At 71.9% G+C, this 18,917-nt stretch overlaps 3 protein-coding genes across 3 annotated transcripts; 1 reads left to right on the plus strand and 2 right to left on the minus strand.

The window, feature by feature from the left end:
• Positions 1 to 2,557: 2,557 nt before the first annotated feature.
• AURANDRAFT_22521 (hypothetical protein) lies at positions 2,558 to 5,635 on the minus strand (the record flags this gene model as incomplete). The annotated part of the gene is made up of 3 exons (XM_009036320.1): positions 2,558 to 3,247; positions 4,052 to 4,573; positions 4,691 to 5,635. Coding segments are annotated over 3 exons (2,157 nt in total), but the record flags the coding sequence as incomplete, so codon positions are not given.
• Positions 5,636 to 5,902: 267 nt separating this feature from the next.
• Positions 5,903 to 6,739, minus strand: AURANDRAFT_62234 (hypothetical protein; the record flags this gene model as incomplete). Its single annotated transcript, XM_009036319.1, has 1 exon — positions 5,903 to 6,739. One exon carries the CDS (start codon positions 6,737 to 6,739, stop codon positions 5,903 to 5,905), a length of 837 nt encoding a protein of 278 aa, XP_009034567.1.
• Positions 6,740 to 7,227: 488 nt separating this feature from the next.
• Positions 7,228 to 17,337, plus strand: AURANDRAFT_62235 (hypothetical protein; the record flags this gene model as incomplete). The annotated part of the gene is made up of 7 exons (XM_009036102.1): positions 7,228 to 7,934; positions 8,455 to 9,612; positions 11,216 to 12,214; positions 12,386 to 14,366; positions 15,239 to 15,322; positions 15,674 to 16,009; positions 16,210 to 17,337. The coding sequence occupies 7 exons, from the start codon at positions 7,228 to 7,230 to the stop codon at positions 17,335 to 17,337; spliced, it is 6,393 nt and encodes a 2,130-aa protein (XP_009034350.1).
• Positions 17,338 to 18,917: the final 1,580 nt, after the last annotated feature.

Consider the following 18,917-nt stretch of genomic DNA (forward strand, 5'->3'; position numbering starts at 1 on the left):
CGGACCGTCTCGCGCTCGTGCGGGTCCGACGCGTCGTCGCCGGAGCCGCCGGACGCGGCCTCGACGAGGCGCTCGCGGAGCTCGTCGAGCTGGACGCGCACGGCGAGCCCGTCGCCCGCGAAGCACTCCAAATTCCGCAACGTCAACCGCTTGAGCTCCTCGAGCCGGCCGGGGCTCAGCGCCGCGAGCCGGTCCACCTCGGGCGTGTAGGGCGAGTCGCCGGGCCGCGCGAGACACGACTTCCGCCGCACGGTCGGGGGCGCCGGGCGGCGGCGCTTCGTCGGGGACGGGCTCCGGAAGCCCGCGGAAGCCGCGGAATCGTCGCCGTCCGAGTCCCACGCGTCGAAGTCGAGGCGCAGGGGCGTGCAGGCCTCGGAGCCGCAGGACGAGGCGCTCCCGGCCGACTCGAAGCCGTCGAGGCCCGCCGCCCCGCGCTTGCGGGACGGGCCGGGGCCGGGGGCGTCAAACGCGGTCTCGTCGAAGGAGATAAACCGGGGCCGCCGGCACGGCGCCCCTTTCTCGATGGTCACCATGGGCACGGGCACGTTCAGGGGGCCGGCGACGCGCCGGAGCGGCCGCGTGGGGCTCACGAGCTTCACTCCCGCGTCCATTGTCGGCAACCAGCTGATGCTCTCGCAGGGCTATTCTCGCTCTCAAAGAATCAGTGCAAGGTGATGCGCTCAACAAATCGCGCGAATCAACGGATTTGCGCGCGGCGTCGGCAGTGCGGGCGCGCGGATATCTCGCCCACCCGTAGGAAGGCCGCGGCGCATGGCACGGGCTCGTCTACACACGTGAGAGGCACCGGCCCTACTCAGCGGCACGAAGAGGCAGCGCGCGCCGACTCCCAACGCCCGCTCCCCTCGATCGAAGCGACCTTATGTAAAACGCGAATTTCCTACGGCGCCGTCGCCGCCACCGCCAGCTCCGGCGCCGCCTCCTCGGCGGCCGGCGCGGCGTCGTCCTCCGCGCCCGAGTCCTCGCCGTCGTCGTCGACGAGCACGGCCATGTGGTCGACGGGCTGCGCGTCGGCCGAGTCGCCGATGTCGAGGCTGCCGCCCGTCGACTCGATGGGGAAGCCGCCCGTCGAGTTCGTCGACTCCGTCATCTGGAAGGACTGCGTCGGCGCCGTGGACGCGGGCGTGAGCGGCCGCGCGCCCTTGGACGGGAGCGTCTTCGCGAGCCACGCGTAGGTGTTGGGCCCGAGGCCCTTGCCGCGCTGGTGGAGCTGGTGCAGCGCCGCCGCGGACACGGGCACGGACACGGAGCTCCGCACGGGCGACGCCGCGCCCGAGCCCGCCACGTGCGCGCGGAGCAGCGCGTCCGAGAGCACGAAGGCCTTGGCGCCCGGCGACAGGCGCACGGCGCGGCTCTCCTTGGCCGCGATGCCGACGATGCAGACGGCGTGGACCTCGCGGCGGCCCAACGCCGTCGACGACGACGACGGCGTGTCCTCGACGTCCATGGACAGCGCGTCGCGCGCGAGGCTCTTCCGCGTGCGCTCCTCGGGCGGCCGCTCCGCGTAGACGACGGCCGTGCCCCGGATGAGCAGCAGGCTGTGCGCCGCGTCGACCGTGACCACGGACGACCCCCTCTGGTTGAGCTTCGCCGCGGACTTGAAGCCCTCGGCCGCCTTCATCGCGGTCCGCGCGCGCGCCCAGTAGCCCGTTCCGTGGGGCGGCTCCGGCTCCGGCGGCGGCGCGCTCTCCGAGCCGCGCTTGCGCAGGCCGACGGCGCCGAGCTTCATGACCTTGGAGACGCTCTTCTTGAAGCGGAGGTTGCGGCCCGGCGTCGTCGCGGACGTCGGCGACTCGGGCGCCTCGTCGTCGTCCTCGTCCATCGTCGACATCGGCGACGCGGGCGACTGCGAGCCCGAGGGGCGCCGCTCCGGCGAGCGGAACGTCGACGCGCGCCGCGCGGCCTTGATCTTGTTCCAGCCCGACTGGAAGACGGACTGGCGCGAGTTCGCGCGCCGCGGCCGGTCCGAGAAGCTCAGCCCCTCGGTCGTCGACGTCCGCCCGCGGAAGCTCGGGTAGCGCGCGGGCTCGCCGTCGAGCTCCGGCACCTCGACGAACGTCGCGTCCTTCTCGAGCGCCTTCAACGCGGCCTTGGGCAGGTCCTGGAAGTCCGCGTAGTCGTGGAGCGCGGAGAGCACGACCATCCACCACAAGCCCCGGCGCACGCCGTCGTGGCGCTCCGCGAGCGCGAGCATCTCCTTGCGGTCGAAGAAGACGAGGTGCACCATGGACAGCGTCCGGTACGTCGCCGTGAACGGCAGCTCGAGGAGCTGCTCCTCGAGGCAGCACACGGCGCCCGCGCTGAGGATGACCTCCTCCGACGTCGCCGTCGACCGCGACGTCTCGTGCTGCTCCCTGTCGTGGACGAGGCGCACGGAGCCACGCGCGATGACGAACCAGCCGTGGCGGCCGTGGTGCTCGAGGCGCCGCTCCAGGGACCGCTCGCCCTCCAAAGCCAGCGTCTGGTGCGCCAACAAAATCTCCGAGCGGCACGCGTCGTCGTCGTGGATGAGGTCGTCGAGCTGCGCTTCCGTCAGGGGCCGCAGGAACGGCACGTCCCGCACGAGCGTCTTGATGGGCGGCATCTGCTCCGTGTAGGGGTGCTGGCTCAGCTTGATGCGCGCGGCGTTGATGTGGCGCTCGCACTCGCCGAGCTCCTTCGCCGTGATGTGGCCGTGCTCCCGCGACTCCTTCATGAGCTCGTGCTGCCGCACGAGAACGAACGACGCCGCGACCTGGGTCTTGATGGCGTTCGCCGACTCCGGGAACACGTCGATGTACTCGGCGATGGTCGCCTTGGCCATGGCCTGCATCTTCGCGACCTCCTCGACGAGCGCCTCCTGCACGGGCCCCGCGTCGACGATCTCCTCCGCGGCGAGCGCGTGCTCGACGTCCTCGTGCGCGTGGATGAAGTTGTAGGCCACCTCGAACACGAAGGCCATGCGCCGGAAGATGACGCCCTGGACGGACTCGCGCACGCGCTCCGAGGGGATGTACGTGTTGAGGTACTGGATGCGGCTCAGCCGCGCCTTGGGCCACAAATCGTGCGCCTCGAGCCGCTCCCACTCGTCCAGCGGCCGCGACTCGTCGTCGGTCTGCATGTCCACGTTCTCCACGAGCACGCGCAACCCGTGGGGCGTGAGGCGGCCGTGCGTGAAGGCGACGTGGTAGTTGGCCTTGATGGCCCAGAGGCACCGCGCGCGCGACTCCGCGAGCATCTCGCGGCCGCCCTCGACCGTCGACGAGCTCGAACTCCGCGACAGGGACGACACGCGGAGGGGCGCGTAGGCCGGGCCCTTGGGGTCGCTGTGGACGAAGGTGCCCGAGTCCGGCGACGTAGACGGCGGGCTCTTCGGCGCCGACGCGAAGCGCGCGGCGACGCCGTCGAAGACGCGCCGCGCGAAGCCCGGCGTCGACGACGACGCCTCGGAGCCGCCGCGGCTCGACCGGCCGTCGTCGTCGCCGAAGCTCGTGGGCGCCCGGGCGGTCATCTCGACGCCGGCCTCCGCGAAGGACACGCGGCGCGCGCTCTGGGTGCGCCCCTCGTCCGACGACGCGGCGAGCTGCTGGCGCATCTCCTCGGAGAGGCGGTCCCGCGTGCTCGGCCGCTTCTCCTGCTTCGACCGCTCGCCGAAGAAGTCGCCGGAGAGGAGCGGCGCGGCGAACGCGGACGACGACGTCGAGCTCGTCGGGAGCGGGTTCAGCGGCGACGCGCCGCCCGTGCCGTGGTGCGCGGAGACGGCGTGGTTCTTGAGCACGGCGGACCCCGTGACCTTCGCCAAAATCTCGTCGTTGCGCATGCTCCGCCGCTCCTTCAGGGGCGCCTTGCCGCCGTCGAGGTTTAAAAAGCGCGGCGCGACGCACCCGAATTCGCGGTGGTAGTTGACCCAGCGGCGGTGGAGCAGCGCGGGGATGCGGTAGTCCGCGCGCCGGTCCCGCGGGAACAGGACGCGCAAGAGCCGCTGGACGACGCCCACGTCCCGGGGCGCCTCGCTCCAGGACGCGAGATCCTCGCGCTCCGCGTCGCTCAGGACGATGTGGCCGTCGCGGAGCCGGAGCCAGTAGGTCTCCACGCTGAAGACGGGCAGGTAGCGCCAGACCATCTTCCAGTCCGCGTCGCCGAGGTACTGCTCCCGCGTGAGCGACGCGATCTCGTTGGCGAGCTTCTTGTCGACGTCGACGGTGACGTGCGCGAAGATCTCGTCCTCCGCGTCCGTCTTCTTCGAGAGGCCCGTCCAGTTGAGCACGTGGACCATGGTCGTGCCGTTGACGCAGAGCGTCAGGATGGCGATGCCCGACACGTGGAAGAGCATGCGCATCTGGAGCTGGTCCGGGAGGCCCTTGGTCTCGTTGACGATCAACGCGAGCGCGAGGCCGATGGCGCCCCGCAGCCCGCCGTAGGCGACGACGAGGCCCTGGTTCAGCGACATGCCGTAGATGCCCGACCGGAGCACGGGCGTCGACAGCACGAGCACGAGGCCCCGGATCGCGTGGAGCGCGACGTAGAGCACCAGGAGGTAGTAGACGTCGCGGTTGCGGAACGTCGTGCAGTCCGTCTCGACGTCGGCGCTGTAGCCGCCGCTGAGGGCGCGGCGGGCGTCCGCGCCGTACAGGAAGCGGTGGTGGTCGGCCGCGTGGTCGTCGTCGTCGCCGCACTTGAAGCACTCGCCGACGACGGAGCCGCTCCGCTTGATGCCGAAGACCTTGACGGACATGATGAGCCCGCTCAAAAAGAAGACGGCCGTGTTCGCCACGTGGGCGAGCACGCCCCAGAACGAGTGCAGGTTCTCCTCGACGTCCGCGGAGATGCGGCCGCGGCCGTAGCGCGAGAGGTACATGCCCGCGAAGACGACGGAGAGGACGCCCGACGTGCCCACGATGCCCTCGGCGACGGCGAAGGCCGCGTAGCACGTGATGAGCGTGATCGTGATCTCGTTGAGCGGGTCGTTGAGCACGTAGCCCAACAACGTCGCCGCGCACCAGCCGATCGCCGTGCCGACGACGGGCCCGAGCGCGCCGAGGCGGAAGAGCATGCGCAGCACGCTCTGCCACGACGGCATCTCCGCGTCGCAGGGCTTGTGCTCCAGCGCATGCTTGAAGACGTCGAAGACGACGATGGCCGTGCCGTCGTTGAGCAGGCTCTCGCCCTCGATGAGCGTGCCCAGGCGCTCGGAGACGCCGAGCTCCTTGAGCAGCGCGACGACGGCGACGGGGTCCGTCGCGCTCATCATGGCGCCGAACATGAGCACCGTGGGCCAGTCCCAGCCGTAGTCCGTGAAGACGGCCTTGACGAAGCCGCCCGTGAGGATCGACGCGACGAGCACGCCGGGGCCCGCGAGCGTCAGGATCTGCCACTTCTGGCGGCTGAAGATGTGCGTGTCCGTCATGAAGGCGCTCTCGAAGACGAGGATGGGCACGAAGCAGTACAGGATGACCTGCGGGGTCATGTCGTACCACGACTTGAGGTTCAGCTCGAAGGCGTTCCGCCGGTTCTCGATGAGCAGCCCCGTCAGCGCGCCGAGGACCATGAGGATCACCGTGTAGGGCAGCCGCAGCGCGCGCCCCAGGTACTGCCGCGACAGGACGCCCAGGACCAGGATCACCACGAAGGTGAACATGCCGAAGCGCTCCATGGCCATGGTTACTGGGGCAGCCCCTCGCCTGTTTATTTGGAGCAAGGCTGAATTGGTTCCCTTCAATGACGACGCGACGTGCCGTTTTCAAGTTCGGCCGCGCCGCCGCGCACTTCGCCGCGCAGGATCCTCGACGAGGCTCCACGTTTCCCTTCAATGACGACGCGACGCGCTGTTCGGCTGCCGCGCGGCGCGGGATAATCCAAGGGACCTGCGTGAGCCGCGCCCATACTTGTAGTAAGAAAACCGTGGTTAGCCGGCGCGCGACGAGGCGCGCATGAGCCGCCCCCAGAGCGACGTCGACCGGCGGCGCGAGGGCGCCCGCCGGGGCGGCGGCTCCGCGGCGGGCGCCGCCGGCCGCGGCGGCGCCTCCTGCGCGACGGCGCCGCCCGGCGCGCCCGGCGGCGGCCCGAGCAGGTCCTCGCGCCGCGCGAGGTCGACGAGGTCCCGCTGGAAGGTCTTGTTCGACACGCACTCGTTGCCGCGGCGCGCGCGGCAGTGCCTGACCGCGTCGAGCACCGAGCGCCGCTCCTCGAGCATGAGGTCCGCGGCGACGAGGACGCCGGACCGGTTCAGGCCCTGGACGCAGTGCACGAGGACCGCGCCGCCGCCTCGCCTCGCCTTCGCCAGGAAGGCCCGCGCGGCGTCGAGGTGGTTGGCGAGCATCGGGTACCCGGGCTCGTCGCGCGCCTCGAGCACGAGCGTCTCGATGCCCGCGGCCGCGTAGGCCGCGGCGGGCGCCGCGGCCGCCGCGCCCGCGGCGTTGAGCACGTGCGTGATATGGAGCGACTGCAGACGCGCGACGTCGCGCGCGCAGACGGCGTCGCCCAGGTAGACCTCGCCGGGCACGACGTCGACGGGCAGCGCGAACATGCGCTTCACCTCGGCGCGCCGCGCGTCGGCGTCGGGCACGTCCTTCTCCCAGTCGAGCACCGACGTCTTGCGCAGCGCCCAGACGTAGGGGTAGTCCGCGTCGCTCGGCTCGTCGTCGTCCCCGGCGTTCGCCGACGACGCGCGCTTCGGGCGCGTGCGAAGCGATCGGAAGGAGAAGCTCCCCTTGGAGGAGCGCTGCGACGCGAAGGAGGTCATCGGTGGTGTGGTGCTGCTGCTGGGCCGGCCGCCACGACGAGCTCGACGCCAAAGCGCCGCTTCGGCCGGTGGCAGCGGCGCTGGCCGGCCGCCGCTGCCCGTGCGACGCGGCAAGCGCCGTCCCGGTGCGAGACACAAGCGCTCGAGCTCCGCTTGCAAAGGTGAAGCGCATCATCGCTGAGATCCCGAAAATCGCGCCTCCCGCGACGTCTGCAGGACGCCTCGGGACGCTATAACCGCGCTTTGTGGACGGCGAGGCGAGAGGCGAGGCTTTGGGCCGGCATGGGGGGCGACTCATCGGGAGTAATTTGCCCCCCGACGGCGGCTCCGGCGCAAAAATCGATGTTGCAGTTGCGGTGAACGCAGAACCGCGTGGCCGGCTCTCACACGAGCACTGAGAGCATCGCCTCCGGCGCTGCTTCTGGCGTACATTGTTCCGCCCCGGACGCGATCAGCGCGCCCCCACCCACTCTCGAACCCCTCCCCCGATGCTCGCGTGCCGCCTGGCAAGCAGATTAGCCGCCAATGCTCCGAGTCGCTTCGGGGCGCAACGTCAGTCCGTCGTTTCGGCGCAACAGGATACCACCTTGACTCCGACGTCCGCGCTCGTCGCGGCCTTCGCCGAGCCGGCGAACAGCGTCCTCGCGGCGTGCAAGAAGCACCCCCTGCTGGCGGCGGTCTTCTGCGCGACGCTCAAGGACAGCTCCTGCGACGTCGCGACGCAGCGGACGATGAATCCCGAAGGCGCGCCCTGGGATTGGCGACGGACCGCGATCTTCGCGACGTTCGGGGCGACCTTCGTCGGCGCGTGGCAGTACTGGCTCTTCTCCGTCGTCGTGCCGCGGGTCATCCCCATGAGCGCGGGCTTCGCGGCCGCGCCGCTGCGCCAGAAATTGACGGATACCGTCGGCTTGAGGAGCATCGCGCTCTTCGTCGCGGTCGAGAACCTCTTCAACCAGCCCTTCGGCCACTTCCCGACGCTCTACGCCATCAAGTACCGCCTGACGCACGGCGGCGCGAGCCTCGGCGACTCCGTGGGCGCGGGCGTCGCGGACGCGCGGAGAAACTTCGTCGAGGACAACATCAACTCGTGCGCCGTCTGGGTCCCCGCGACGATCATCAACGGCCTCTTCGTGCCCGTCTGGGCGCGCGTGCCCTTCATGAACTTGTGCGGCTGCGGCTGGACGTCCTTCATGTCCTACACGAAGGGCGCGCCCGACGCGGACGCGGACCCCATCGCCGCGCCGCCTTTGCCCTTCGCGCAAAGACAACCCGCCTTCAGCTGAAGCGCCGGCCTCGCCCGAGGCCCGGACGCTCCGAACGCTCTCGTACTCCCCCGGCAGCCGCGCGCGAAAGAGATTCGCGCGGCCCCCGGGCAGCAAGTAACTGTGTGTTCGTCGGACCCCATCGTTGTGTATTCTGGGCCTGAAGTTCCAACGATCCGCGTCATCGGCTCAACTTGTTTCGGGATCGGAGTCAGGTCGGGGCAGCCCCTGGAAGCGAAGCACCAGGCTGGTCGGTGCGCGCGCAGCGACGCAGCGGCAGCAGTTGTTCCCAACACCAGCAGCAGCAGCCGTCCCCAACACCATGCGCTCCTTGCTCGCCGCCTGCGTCGTGCTGGGCGTCCGCGCCTACGACCAGCGCCACCTCGCCGGCTCCGGCAGCCGCCCGCGGCCGCGGCCCACGCCGCGGCCGACGCCGCGGCCCGTGCCCAGCCCGACGCCGCGGCCCACCTACGCCGCGACGCCCGTGCCGAGCGCGCTGCCGTCGCCCGGGCCGACGACGGAGACCGCGGGCCCGACGCCGACGCCGACGCCCGCGCCCGTATCCGCGTGCGACGTCGTCGCGAACGCGAACGCCGAGGACCTCTACAAGGACACGTACACGTCCATGGAGGACGCCTACGACTCGGACACCTACGGCCACGCGACCTACGCGTGCGCGGAGCACCTCGTCGAGGACCTGGCGCAGTACGACAAGGCCGAGCCCTACCTCTGGTGCGTCGTGGGCCACTGCGACGACTGCTCCGGCTCCGGCGACGACGGCAGCTGCATGACGAGCTACCTCGGCCTCGACACCGCCGACGAGTGCAAGAGCGCGACGCTCAACTACCTCGGCTTCGTCAACCGGAAGAAGACGACGCCCGACTACGGCGAGGCCGAGGCGTACTACACCGAGGCGCTCGACCTCTGGCCCGAGAACTGCGGCGCGCTCAACTACCTAACGGAGCTCTACGTCACGACGGGCGACGACGACGCCGCGGCGGAGACCTTCGCCGAGCTCTGCGACACCTGCGGGCCGAACCACGACCACACGCTCGCGCTCGTCGACGACCTCGGCCCCTGCGTGACGCCCGCGCCGTCCGCGGCGCCGTCGACGTCCGTCGCGCCGACGTCGTCCCCGACCATGACGGCGGCGCCGACCTACGGCGCCGCGACGGGCGCCGACGACTACGTCGTCTCCGGCGACGTCGTCGTCTCGGGCATCTCGCTCGACGACGCGGTCGTCAACTCCGCGGTCTTCGCGTCGGCCATCGCCGCGGGGGCCGCCGTGCGCGCGGACTACGTCTCCGTCTTCTTCAGCGAGTCGGCGCGGCGGCGCCTCGCGGCGAGCGTCGTCGTGTCCTACGCCGTCGAACTCGGCTCCGAGGCCGCGGCCGACGGCGCCGTCGCGGAGCTGTCGTCGCTGTCGACGGCGGACTTCGACGCGCTCCTCGCGGCCGCGGCGTCGGACGCGGGCGCGCCGTCCATGTTCGCGACGGTGTCGACGACGTCCCTCGCGACGCCCGAGGCGAGCCTCGTCTCCACGAGCGGTGCGGAGGGCGTCGCGGGCGTCGCCGCGGGCGCGCTCCTCCTCGCCGCGGCCGTCGCGTTGTAACTCTCTTACATCGTCGCCCGTCGGATGCGCGCGGGGAGGCGGACCTCGTCGTGCTTCTTGGGCACGTACTCCTCGCGCTCCGGCTCCGGCTCGGCCTCCGGCTCCGGGTTCTTGTAGGCGTCGACGAGCGCGTAGGCGAAGTCGTCGGGCGCGTCGACGTCGTCGATGTCCGGCACCCCGAAGATGTTCGCCACGCACTTGGCCAGCGGGCTCGGCTGGCCCCGGAGCGTCGCCAGGTTCTTGGACCGCTCCCGGAGGCCCGTCAGCGCCGCCTCGATGAGCCGGTTCTCCGCGAGCGCCGCGTTCAGGACCCCCTCGTGCCGCGCGATGTCCTCCTCGAGGTCGTCGTCGTCGTCCTCCTCGCCCTCCTTGCGCGGCGGCGGCCGCGGCGCGCGGCGCCAGGCGCCGAACTTCTTCGACGCGCGCGCGGCCACGCGCGCGTCGAAGCCCGCCGCCGGGTCCGGCGGGTCGGCCTCGGCCGCGTCGACCCTCGCGTCGCGCTGGTCCACGGCCGCGGCCTGGCGCGCCAGCACGTCGAGGAGCGCGTCGACGGGCGACCGCGACGGGTCGAGCTTCCGGCGGTCCGGGTTGAGGCGTTTGCAGACCGCGAGGACGCGCTCCTCCTTCGTCGTCGCCGGGGGCAGCCGATCCATGTGCGCGACGGTCTCCCGCAGCGCCTTCGCCTCGGCCTCGAGGTGTTCGAGCTCGCGCGCGGCGCGGCGCCGCAGGCCCTCGCACTGGGCGTCGACGCGCTGGCAGCCCATGGCGAGCCGGAAGAGCGCGCCGGCCGCGGCCGCGCGCGAGTCGTCGAGTCGCTCGTCGATGGCGCGCATCGCGTCGCGCGCGGCGTCGGAGCGCCGCGTCTTCGCGACGCGGTCCGCCGCCGCGGCGCCCGCGGCGTCGCAGCGCCGCGCGAGGGCCGCCGTCCGCGCGACGTCCGCGTCCGCGGCCGCCGCGTCCTTCAACGCGCGGTCGACGTCGAGCTTGACGCGCCGGCTCGCGGCGACGCGGCTCGCGTGCTTGAACTCGCGGCTCAGGTCCTTGCGCTTGCAGGTCGCCGCCCAGGCGCGGCGCCGGTCGCCGGTCTCCGCGGCCTTGTCCGCGGCCGCCGCGAGTAGGCGCGCGCACGCGGCGCGGCCGCTCTCGTCCGCCGGCTTCCGCCGGCTCGCGCGGTCGACCCCGGCGCCGCCCCGCGCCGGCGGCGGCGCCGCGCGCGGCGTCGACGTCGGCTTCGGCGGCGTACCGTCGCCCTCGCCGGCCTCGCGGAAGAGCGGCTTCGTGAAGTAGAGCCGCTGGGGCACGGTCTGGAGGGCGGCGTAGTCCTGGCGCTTCGTGAGCGTCACGGGCGTCTGCGTCTCGCTCTTGATGGCCAGCGGGTCCGTGACGACGAGCACGCGCCGCGTCGGCGTCACGACCGTCCCGCCGCTGCCCAGGGACGACTTGGACGGCGACGCCTTGGCCACCATGCTGCCCCCCGGAGAGCCCGTCGGTTGCGGACGCGCGGCTCGACCGGCTTCAAGAACTTGAGCCCCGCTCGGCGCTCGGCTCGCGCTCGATCTCCGCGAGCCGCGGCGCGCGCGCAGCGCTCCGCGTGCAAAGCCCCGCCATGGCGCCGAAGCGCAAGGCCTCGGAGGCGAGCGCCGGGGGCCCGCCGGCGAAGCGGCCGGCCAAGGGCAAGGCGCCGCCCGTCAAGTCCGCCGTGCCGCCCAAGGCGCCGCCCGTCAAGTCCGCCGTGCCGCCCAAGGCGCCGCCCGTCAAGTCCGCCGTGCCGCCCAAGCCGGCGCCGGCCAAGGGCAAGGGCGGCAAGGAGAAGCGCCGGTTCGACTGCCCGAAGCCCGCGTCGTCGGGCGAGGCGCTCGAGGTCGAGAAGAGCCGGCTGCTCACGCGCGATACCGTCTTCCTCGGCCGGAGCGCGAAGAAGGCGCTGCTCAAGTTCCAGGCCTTCGCCAACGCCGCGGACTCGCGGGGCGCCGAGGCGTCGACGGACGACAAGGTCGCGGGGCTCCGGGCCGGCGCGACGCACGAGCTCAGGCTCCTCGCGATCGAGGTCCGCAAGGCGCGGCTCGCGAACGCGGCCTGCGCGCGCGAGATGGAGGAGTGCGCCGCGCTCGAGGCGGAGACGGCGGCGAAGATCGAGGCGACGAAGGTCAACATCGCGCGGCTCCAGGGCGAGCTCCGGTCCGAGCGCCGCGTCCGCGAGCGAAAGGAGGAGTACGAGTCGCTGGCGAAGATCATCAACGGCGTCCCGCCCAAGGTCGCGTCGACCAAAGCCATCGCGGGCCTCGAGGCCGACGTCGCGGGCCTCGGCGAGCGCAACGCGCGCGTCGCCGCCGCGCTCGACGAGCGCGCGGCGCGGTTCGAGCTCCTGCTCCAGACCATCGACGACCTCCAGCGCGCCGACGAGGAGGCCTACGACGAGGAGGCCGAGAAGAACGCCGCCGCCGCCGCCGCGGGCGGCGACGACGCCGCGCCCATGGACGTCGACGACGGCGGCGCGGACGGCAAGCGCGGCGACGCCGCCGCCGACGACGAGGAGGACGGCGAGGTCGAGGAGCACACGTCGCCGAAAAAACGCAAGCTCAGCGCCGCCGACGACGAGTAGGCCGGGGCCTTAACAACTTACTCGCTTCTTGTTTTAGAGCCGCTTCAACATCGAGTTTTTTTATTTTACGACGAGCCGCCTCTCGACAAAACGCTGCCATCAAATCTGTTCGCAGCCCTCCTCGACGCGCGCGGACCGCAGCCCTCCTCGACGCGCGCGCACCGCAGCCCTCCTCGACGCGCGCGGACCGCAGCCCTCGACCCTCGGGCTATGGCGCGGGCGGTGTACGGCACGCGGCGCATCGGCAAGGGCCGCAAGGGCACCTGTAGCCTCTGGCTCAAGCGCAACTGGCTGTTGATGATCATGGTGTTGATGGCCATCGCCGGCGTCGTCCTTTCCATACTGCTCTTCCTCGAGCCCTGCGACAAGAAGACCAAGTACGACACGACGAACGTGACGAGCATCCAGAACGTGACGACCGTCGTCAACGTGACAACCGTCGAGAACGTGACGAGCTACTTCAACGAGACGCACGCCTACAACGTGACGAGCTACTTCAACGAGACGCACGCCTACAACGTGACCACGGAGGTCATGGTCGAAGTCGAGGTCTCGCAGCAGCAGGCCGTGGACGTCGTCGTCGCCCTCGACTCGTCGAACTCCGTCAGCGCCGACGGCTGGACCGACGAGAACGCCGCCGCGCGGACGCTGCTGCGAGGGCTGCGGAACGATCTCGAGAGCGACATGGCCGCGGGCCTGAGCGTGTGGGCGAACGACGGCGTCGTGCGCATGGAGCTCGCCGCCGTCGCCGACGCGGACGCCGTCGACGCCTACGACGCCGACCGCGTGCCGTACTGCTCCGCGGTGCCCGCGAGCGGGAGCCAGAACCAAGCGCAATGCGTCGATACCTTCGGCTACGCCCCCTCGGGCACCTGGGCCATGACGGGCGTGTATACCTACTACTCCCAGGCGCTCCTGAGCTGCATCGACGAGCTCGCGGCCCGGGGCCGGAACGACTCGTTCCAGCTGTGCATCATCATCACGGACGGCGTCATCAGCGAGGACTCCTACGCGCAGGACCCGGACTGGACGACGATGCTCTTCACGGACACGATGGTCGAAAACTTCTACGACGCCGGGAGCGCCTACGAGCTCTACTTCACGTCCGGCGAGTACTACGGCTACTACGTGACGGAGATGTGGATCGCACCGGGCGCGTACGCCTTCTGCCAGAGCGCGGGCATCTCGGTCTGCTCCGTGGACAACATCGCGCGCTACATGAAGGACGACCTGGGCATCACGATCCAGAACGTGCTCGTCGGCTCGGAGGACATCTTCACGGCCAACGTCACGAGCCGCATGTCGCAGCTGTCGAGCTGCGATTCGTCCGCGGTCGACTACGACGGCTGCGCGTACCTGAGCAAGAGCGACGACTTCGAGGCGCTCAACGACGCGGCGACGACGATCGCCGCGTCCGTCGCGACCCAGGTCGGGACCGTCATGACGCTCGAGGAGCGGACGACGACGGAGACGGAGACGCGGACGTCGTCGTCGACGGTCGCGGAGACGGAGACGCGGACGTCGTCGTCGACGGTCGCGGAGACGACGACGACGCCCGTGACGACGACGGCGTCGGTCACGGACATGATCAGCCTCACCGAGAGCCTGACGACGCAGGAGACCGTCTGCACCGGCGACGGCGTGTCTTTCGCGTTCATGCTCCTGGCGATCCCGCTCCTCGTCTACCTCTTCTTCAAGCCCATCTCCAACGTCCTCGAGCGCTGCCTCTGCCCGCCGGACGCGCCGCCGCCGGCGCCGGAGGCGGCCCAGTCGCCGTGCACGATGAGCGTGAACCCCGTCTTCGGGAAGGAGATCGACCCCGACGCGGACCAGCGGCCCCCGCCGCAGCTCGCGAAGAAGGAGCGCGCGAAGATCGACAACACGCTCACGAAGCAGGCGCGGGGCAAGAAGAAGAAGAAGATCTTCGGGCTCGTGACGCCGCGCGGCGGCGGCGGCGCCGCCGCGCCGCCGGCGCCGCCGCCGTCGAGCCCCGCGCACGACTACGTCATCGAGGCGCCCGCCGCGCCGCCGCCGCCGCGCTTCACCCCGGCGCGCGGCGGCAGCGCCACGGAGTGGGGCACGGGCATCGCCGCGGTCTACGACGGCGACGACTGGCAGGAGACCGTCGCCGACTTCGTCATCGCCGTCGTCTGCTGCAAGTGCGGCGCCAAAAAGGCCGCCGATTCCTCCAAGGACGACCCCCACCCTCTCTAAGTTACTCGGATGCGCCGTCGGCGAGCCGCCGCTGCACGAAGAGGAGGCCGTCGAAGGTGCGGTGCATGCGGACGTCGTCGTCGACGTAGAGGAGCGCGAAGCCCGCGCCGCGGTCCGACGCGTCGACCTTCTTCCCGATGAGCCCGCGCGAGAACCTGCGGAGCCGCCGCGGGTTCGGCAGCGGGATCGTGATCGTGCCGAAGAGCCGGGGGAACCGGCTGCGGCGCAGGAGCCGGACGCGCTTGAAGACGAGCTGCACCTCCAAGTCGTTGAGCGCCTCGCCCTCGACCTCGACCCGGAAGCCCCGGAGCTTGCCGTCGCCGTCGAAGTCGACGCAGTTCACGAAGAGGCCCGCGGCGCTGTCGATGGTCTGCGACGTCGTCGCCGCCCCCCGCGCGTCGTCGCGCTTGAACGTCGCGTCGGCCGCGTTCGTGAAGCGCAGCGCCCAGCGGCCGTCGAGCGCGCACGTGTCCCGGCCGTTGCGGCCCCGCCAGCCGTCCAGGGGCGCGGCGGTCGGGTTCAGCGGCGCGAGCGCGTCGACGGCGGCGACGACGGCGTCGCGCTTCTCGCGCAGGGCCGCGTCGTACGACGATTCCATCGCCACGAACGACTCCGCGGACAGCTGCTTGCCCAGCTTCTTGTCGAGCGACGGCTGCTCGCCCCGCGCGCCGCGCAATCGACGGAAGAAGCGCCGCGCGCGCGAGGGCCGCTCCCCGGCCGCGGCCTCCGCCTCGGCCGCGGCCGCGGCGGCCTCGGCCGCCGCGGCCTCGGCCGACGCGCGCTCCTGCTCCTTGAAGGCCGCACAGGCCTCGAAGAGCTCCTGCTTCAGCGTCTCTCGCTTCTCGGCGAGCAGCGCCTGCGGCGTCTGCGGCGTCGCCGTCGCGAAGGCGGTGTGTGTTGTGCTGCGGGTCGGCGCGCGGCTCGATGGCAATGTTTGGAACGCGTGTGTCAGCGCGAGTGTCGCCGCGAGAATTGTCAAAGCTCGCATCGCACGTGGCTCGATCAGAGATGAGACTCTCACCGTGGGTGAAGATGTTGAAGTTTTAACAGCGTCAAGGTGAACACTCAAAGTGCTGCATCCAGCGAGGACTGCCGGGCTGCGTCTCTCCCGCCGCCGTCGTCGTCGGACGGTGCTCTCGGGAGCGAGCATGGGGCTCTTCTCTCCCGGCGAGGTGCGGTCCCTGGCGAAGCCCGCTGGGGCCGAGAACCTCGACACCCTCGACGACGTCGCCAACGCCGAGGCCCCGAGCGACCGGGGCGGCGTTTGCGGCGCGGGCGACGGCGGCGGCGACTGGCCCTACGTGGCGTCGGAGCTCGTCGGCGGCCTCTTCCACGTCTTCCTCGGCGGGGACCCCCTGGCGCGGTCCGGCGACCTGCGCGACGTCGCGTCCGAGGCCCACGTCGCGGCCACACTCCGGGACGTCGCGCGCCGCGTCGGCCGCGCGCCCGGCGGCCTCGGCGCGCTCCGCGTCGCCGCGCGGGTCCCCGGGCGGGCGTCGGCCGACGAGATCCTGGGCGCCGCGGACCCGCTCGTCGCCCTCGCGGCCGAGCACGCGGGCGAGCCCGTCGCGCGCGCCGTCTGCCTCAGGGCAGGACAAGAGAGCGAAATTCCCAACTTCAAAGGCTCCTTTCTCGGCCGTTTTCCACTCGTTTCGGCTGATTTTTGGACGAGCGATCATCTCTCGGAACGGTCTCGAAGCGTGGATGCTTTTTTCGGAACGCGCGCGCGCGGAACACTCACGTTGAAGCGACGTTGAATCTCTCTTGTCCTGCCCAGGTCTGCCTCGAGGCGCTCGCGCGGCTCTGCGAGGCGTCGGCCGCCGCGCGGCGGCGCGTGTCGCGCGCGGAGCGCGTCTACGACGTCGTCAACCGGTCCCTCAAGTCGCCGCTCTGGCGCGCGTCGGCCAAGCACCCCAAGTCGCCCGCGCTCCGAGCGCTCCTAGCGAAGGCGTACCCGAATTACTACGAGCCCGAGGCGTCGCTCGGCTGCCGGCTGCTCATGCACCTGCTCCCCTGCGACCCGCCGCCGGGCGTCGACCTCGGCGGCATCGGCACGGCGCTGCTGATTTTACTGGACGGCACGCGCGACGCGAAGCGGCGGCCCATCGTCGTCGCGGCGACGTGCCTCGCGATGCTCTGCGCGACGGCGAACCGGACGGGCCTCGCGGCCGTCGACGGCGCGGGCGTCGCGAAGCTCGTCGAGGCCTGCCGGGGGCGGCTGCCCGTGCCGGACAAGGACGACGACGACGACGACGACGACGGTGACGGCGACGCGGCCGACTGCCCGCACCGCAAGCTCGACAAGGTCGAGCGCGACGCGTTCGCGGCCGCGTGCGGCAACTGCCTGCGGGTCTCGACGCGGTCCCCGCGCATGCTGCCGTTCCTCGTCGACGCCGACGCCATCGAGACCGTGCTCGTGCCGGGCCTCCTCGTCGGGTCGCCCGACGACAAGGCGAACTCGGAGCGCGCGCTGCTCATGCTGTCGCTCGACGCGGCGACGGCCGCGGACGTCGCGCGGACGCCGGCGCTCGCGACCTTCGCGCAGCTCGACTTCGTCGCGGGCGGCGACGCCGACGACGGCCGCCGCGGCGCGTCGGCGGCGGCGAAGGCGCTCGCCGCGCTCGCGGACCGGGGGCTGGGCGTCGCCGTCGCGGGCGCCGTCGCGCGGCGCGACGCGATCGGCGAGCGGCTCGTCGCCAACGGCGGCGCGGCGCCGGCGCGCGTCCCGGACCTCGACGACTGCGCGGCGCGGGCCGCGCGGGCCGTCGCGGACGCGGACGCGGCCTTCGGCGACCGCGTCGCGTCGGACTGCGTCGCCGTGTGGCGGAGCAGCGGCACGGAGCGCGCGCACCGCCACGAGCTGTGTGGAAATCAAATCTTCAACCCGACTTCAATGTGCGCGTAATCGAACGGTTCGGACCAGACTCTTCAACTGTGCTTCGAGAACTCGACGAGAGCAATCGATTCGTCCAAAAATCAGCCGAATCGACTTCAATTTGACTGAGCTAGAGATTTCTGAAGTTTGGCCCCGACGTCCCAGCTCACTGGTTGATTTCCACACAGGCCACGAGCCGACGCTCCTCGACGCGCTGCGGCGCCTCCGGGCGCTCGTGGCGCCGGACGCGCGCGCGCTCGCCATGCGGTCGACGACGGCCGCGGCGACGATGGCGCTGAGCCCGCGCTTCGACGCGGACGACGACCCGCGGCTCGCCGCGCTCGAGGACCGGCTCGTGACCTACGGCTGCGTCGAGGCGCTGGGCCTGCTCATCGACATCCGCGTGTCGACGCCGCGGCCCAAGGACCACGAGGTGTCGCTCGCGGCGTGCGCGGCGCTCGGCGGCATCTGCCGCGCGCCCCTGGTCACCAAGGGCGACGGCGACCGGAAGCAGCCGCTCGCGCTCGTGCACCTCGCGAGCCGCCTCCTGGACCGGGACGGCCCGCTGCGGTGCTGGGGCTACAACTTCCTCGCGCTCGTGACCATATCGGCCGCGAAGCGCGCGCTGCACCGGCCCCGGGGCACGAGCCGCGTCTTCGAGGACGCGCTCGCGGAGGCCTGCAAGAAGGCCGTGAAGCGCGTGCCCAACGGCGACGAGCCCTTCGCGGCCGTCTGCGTCAAGGCGCTGACGACGCTCGGGGAGCTGGGGCGCGTCCAGTCGGCGACGGACGAGGCGGACACGAGGCGGCTGGTGGGGCTGCTGGGCTGGGGCGTGCCCGCGGACATCTGGTCGCTCCTGGGCGAGCTCTGGGGCTTCGACGTGCCCTGCGACGACGCCTTCGAGCAGCCGCCCCTCGTGCGCCACGTCGCCGCGGAGGCGCTCCTCGCGTTCGCGACGCGCGACGACGACGAGCGGCTGTGGCTGCAGGACGTCGCGGCCCACGGCGGCTGCGACGACCTGCTGGAGATCCTGAAGAAGGACGTGGCCCACGAGGCGGGCCGCGACGCGGCCTACGACCTGCTGGTCATGCTGAGCGAGGTCGACGGGCGGCGCCACGCGCTCATCGACGCGATCAAGAAGCGGCGCGGCGCCGTCTTCTGGGAGAAGCACGAGCGGAACCTCAACGACGAGCGCGCGCTCAAGTCGGCGCTGCGGGCGCTCAAGGTCGAGGCCGAGGTCGCCTTCGAGCGCATCCAGAAGCGGCGCGACGACCGCGCGTCGCGCGTCCGCGCGAACCCGGAGGCCGCCGCGCGCCTCGCGGCCGCCGCGGAGACCGCGGAGCAGGAGCTCCTCGAGCTCTGCGACGCCGAGGCCAAGGAGCGCGAGCCCAAGGCGTCGAAGAAGAAGAAGAAGAAGAAGAAGAAGGCGCCGCAGCAGCCCGACTCGCCCGACCGCGGCGACGCCGCGGCCGCCGCGGCCGCGGACGGCGGCGGCGACGGCGGCGCCGCGCCCGGCGACGGCGGCGCCGCGCCCGACGACGGCGGCGACGCGCCGGACGACGGCGGCGACGCGCCCGACGACGGCGGCGACGCGCCCGGCGACGGCGGCG

This window comes from Aureococcus anophagefferens (assembly GCF_000186865.1).
Source record: "Aureococcus anophagefferens unplaced genomic scaffold AURANscaffold_4, whole genome shotgun sequence".
Lineage (NCBI taxonomy): Eukaryota > Pelagophyceae > Pelagomonadales > Pelagomonadaceae > Aureococcus > Aureococcus anophagefferens.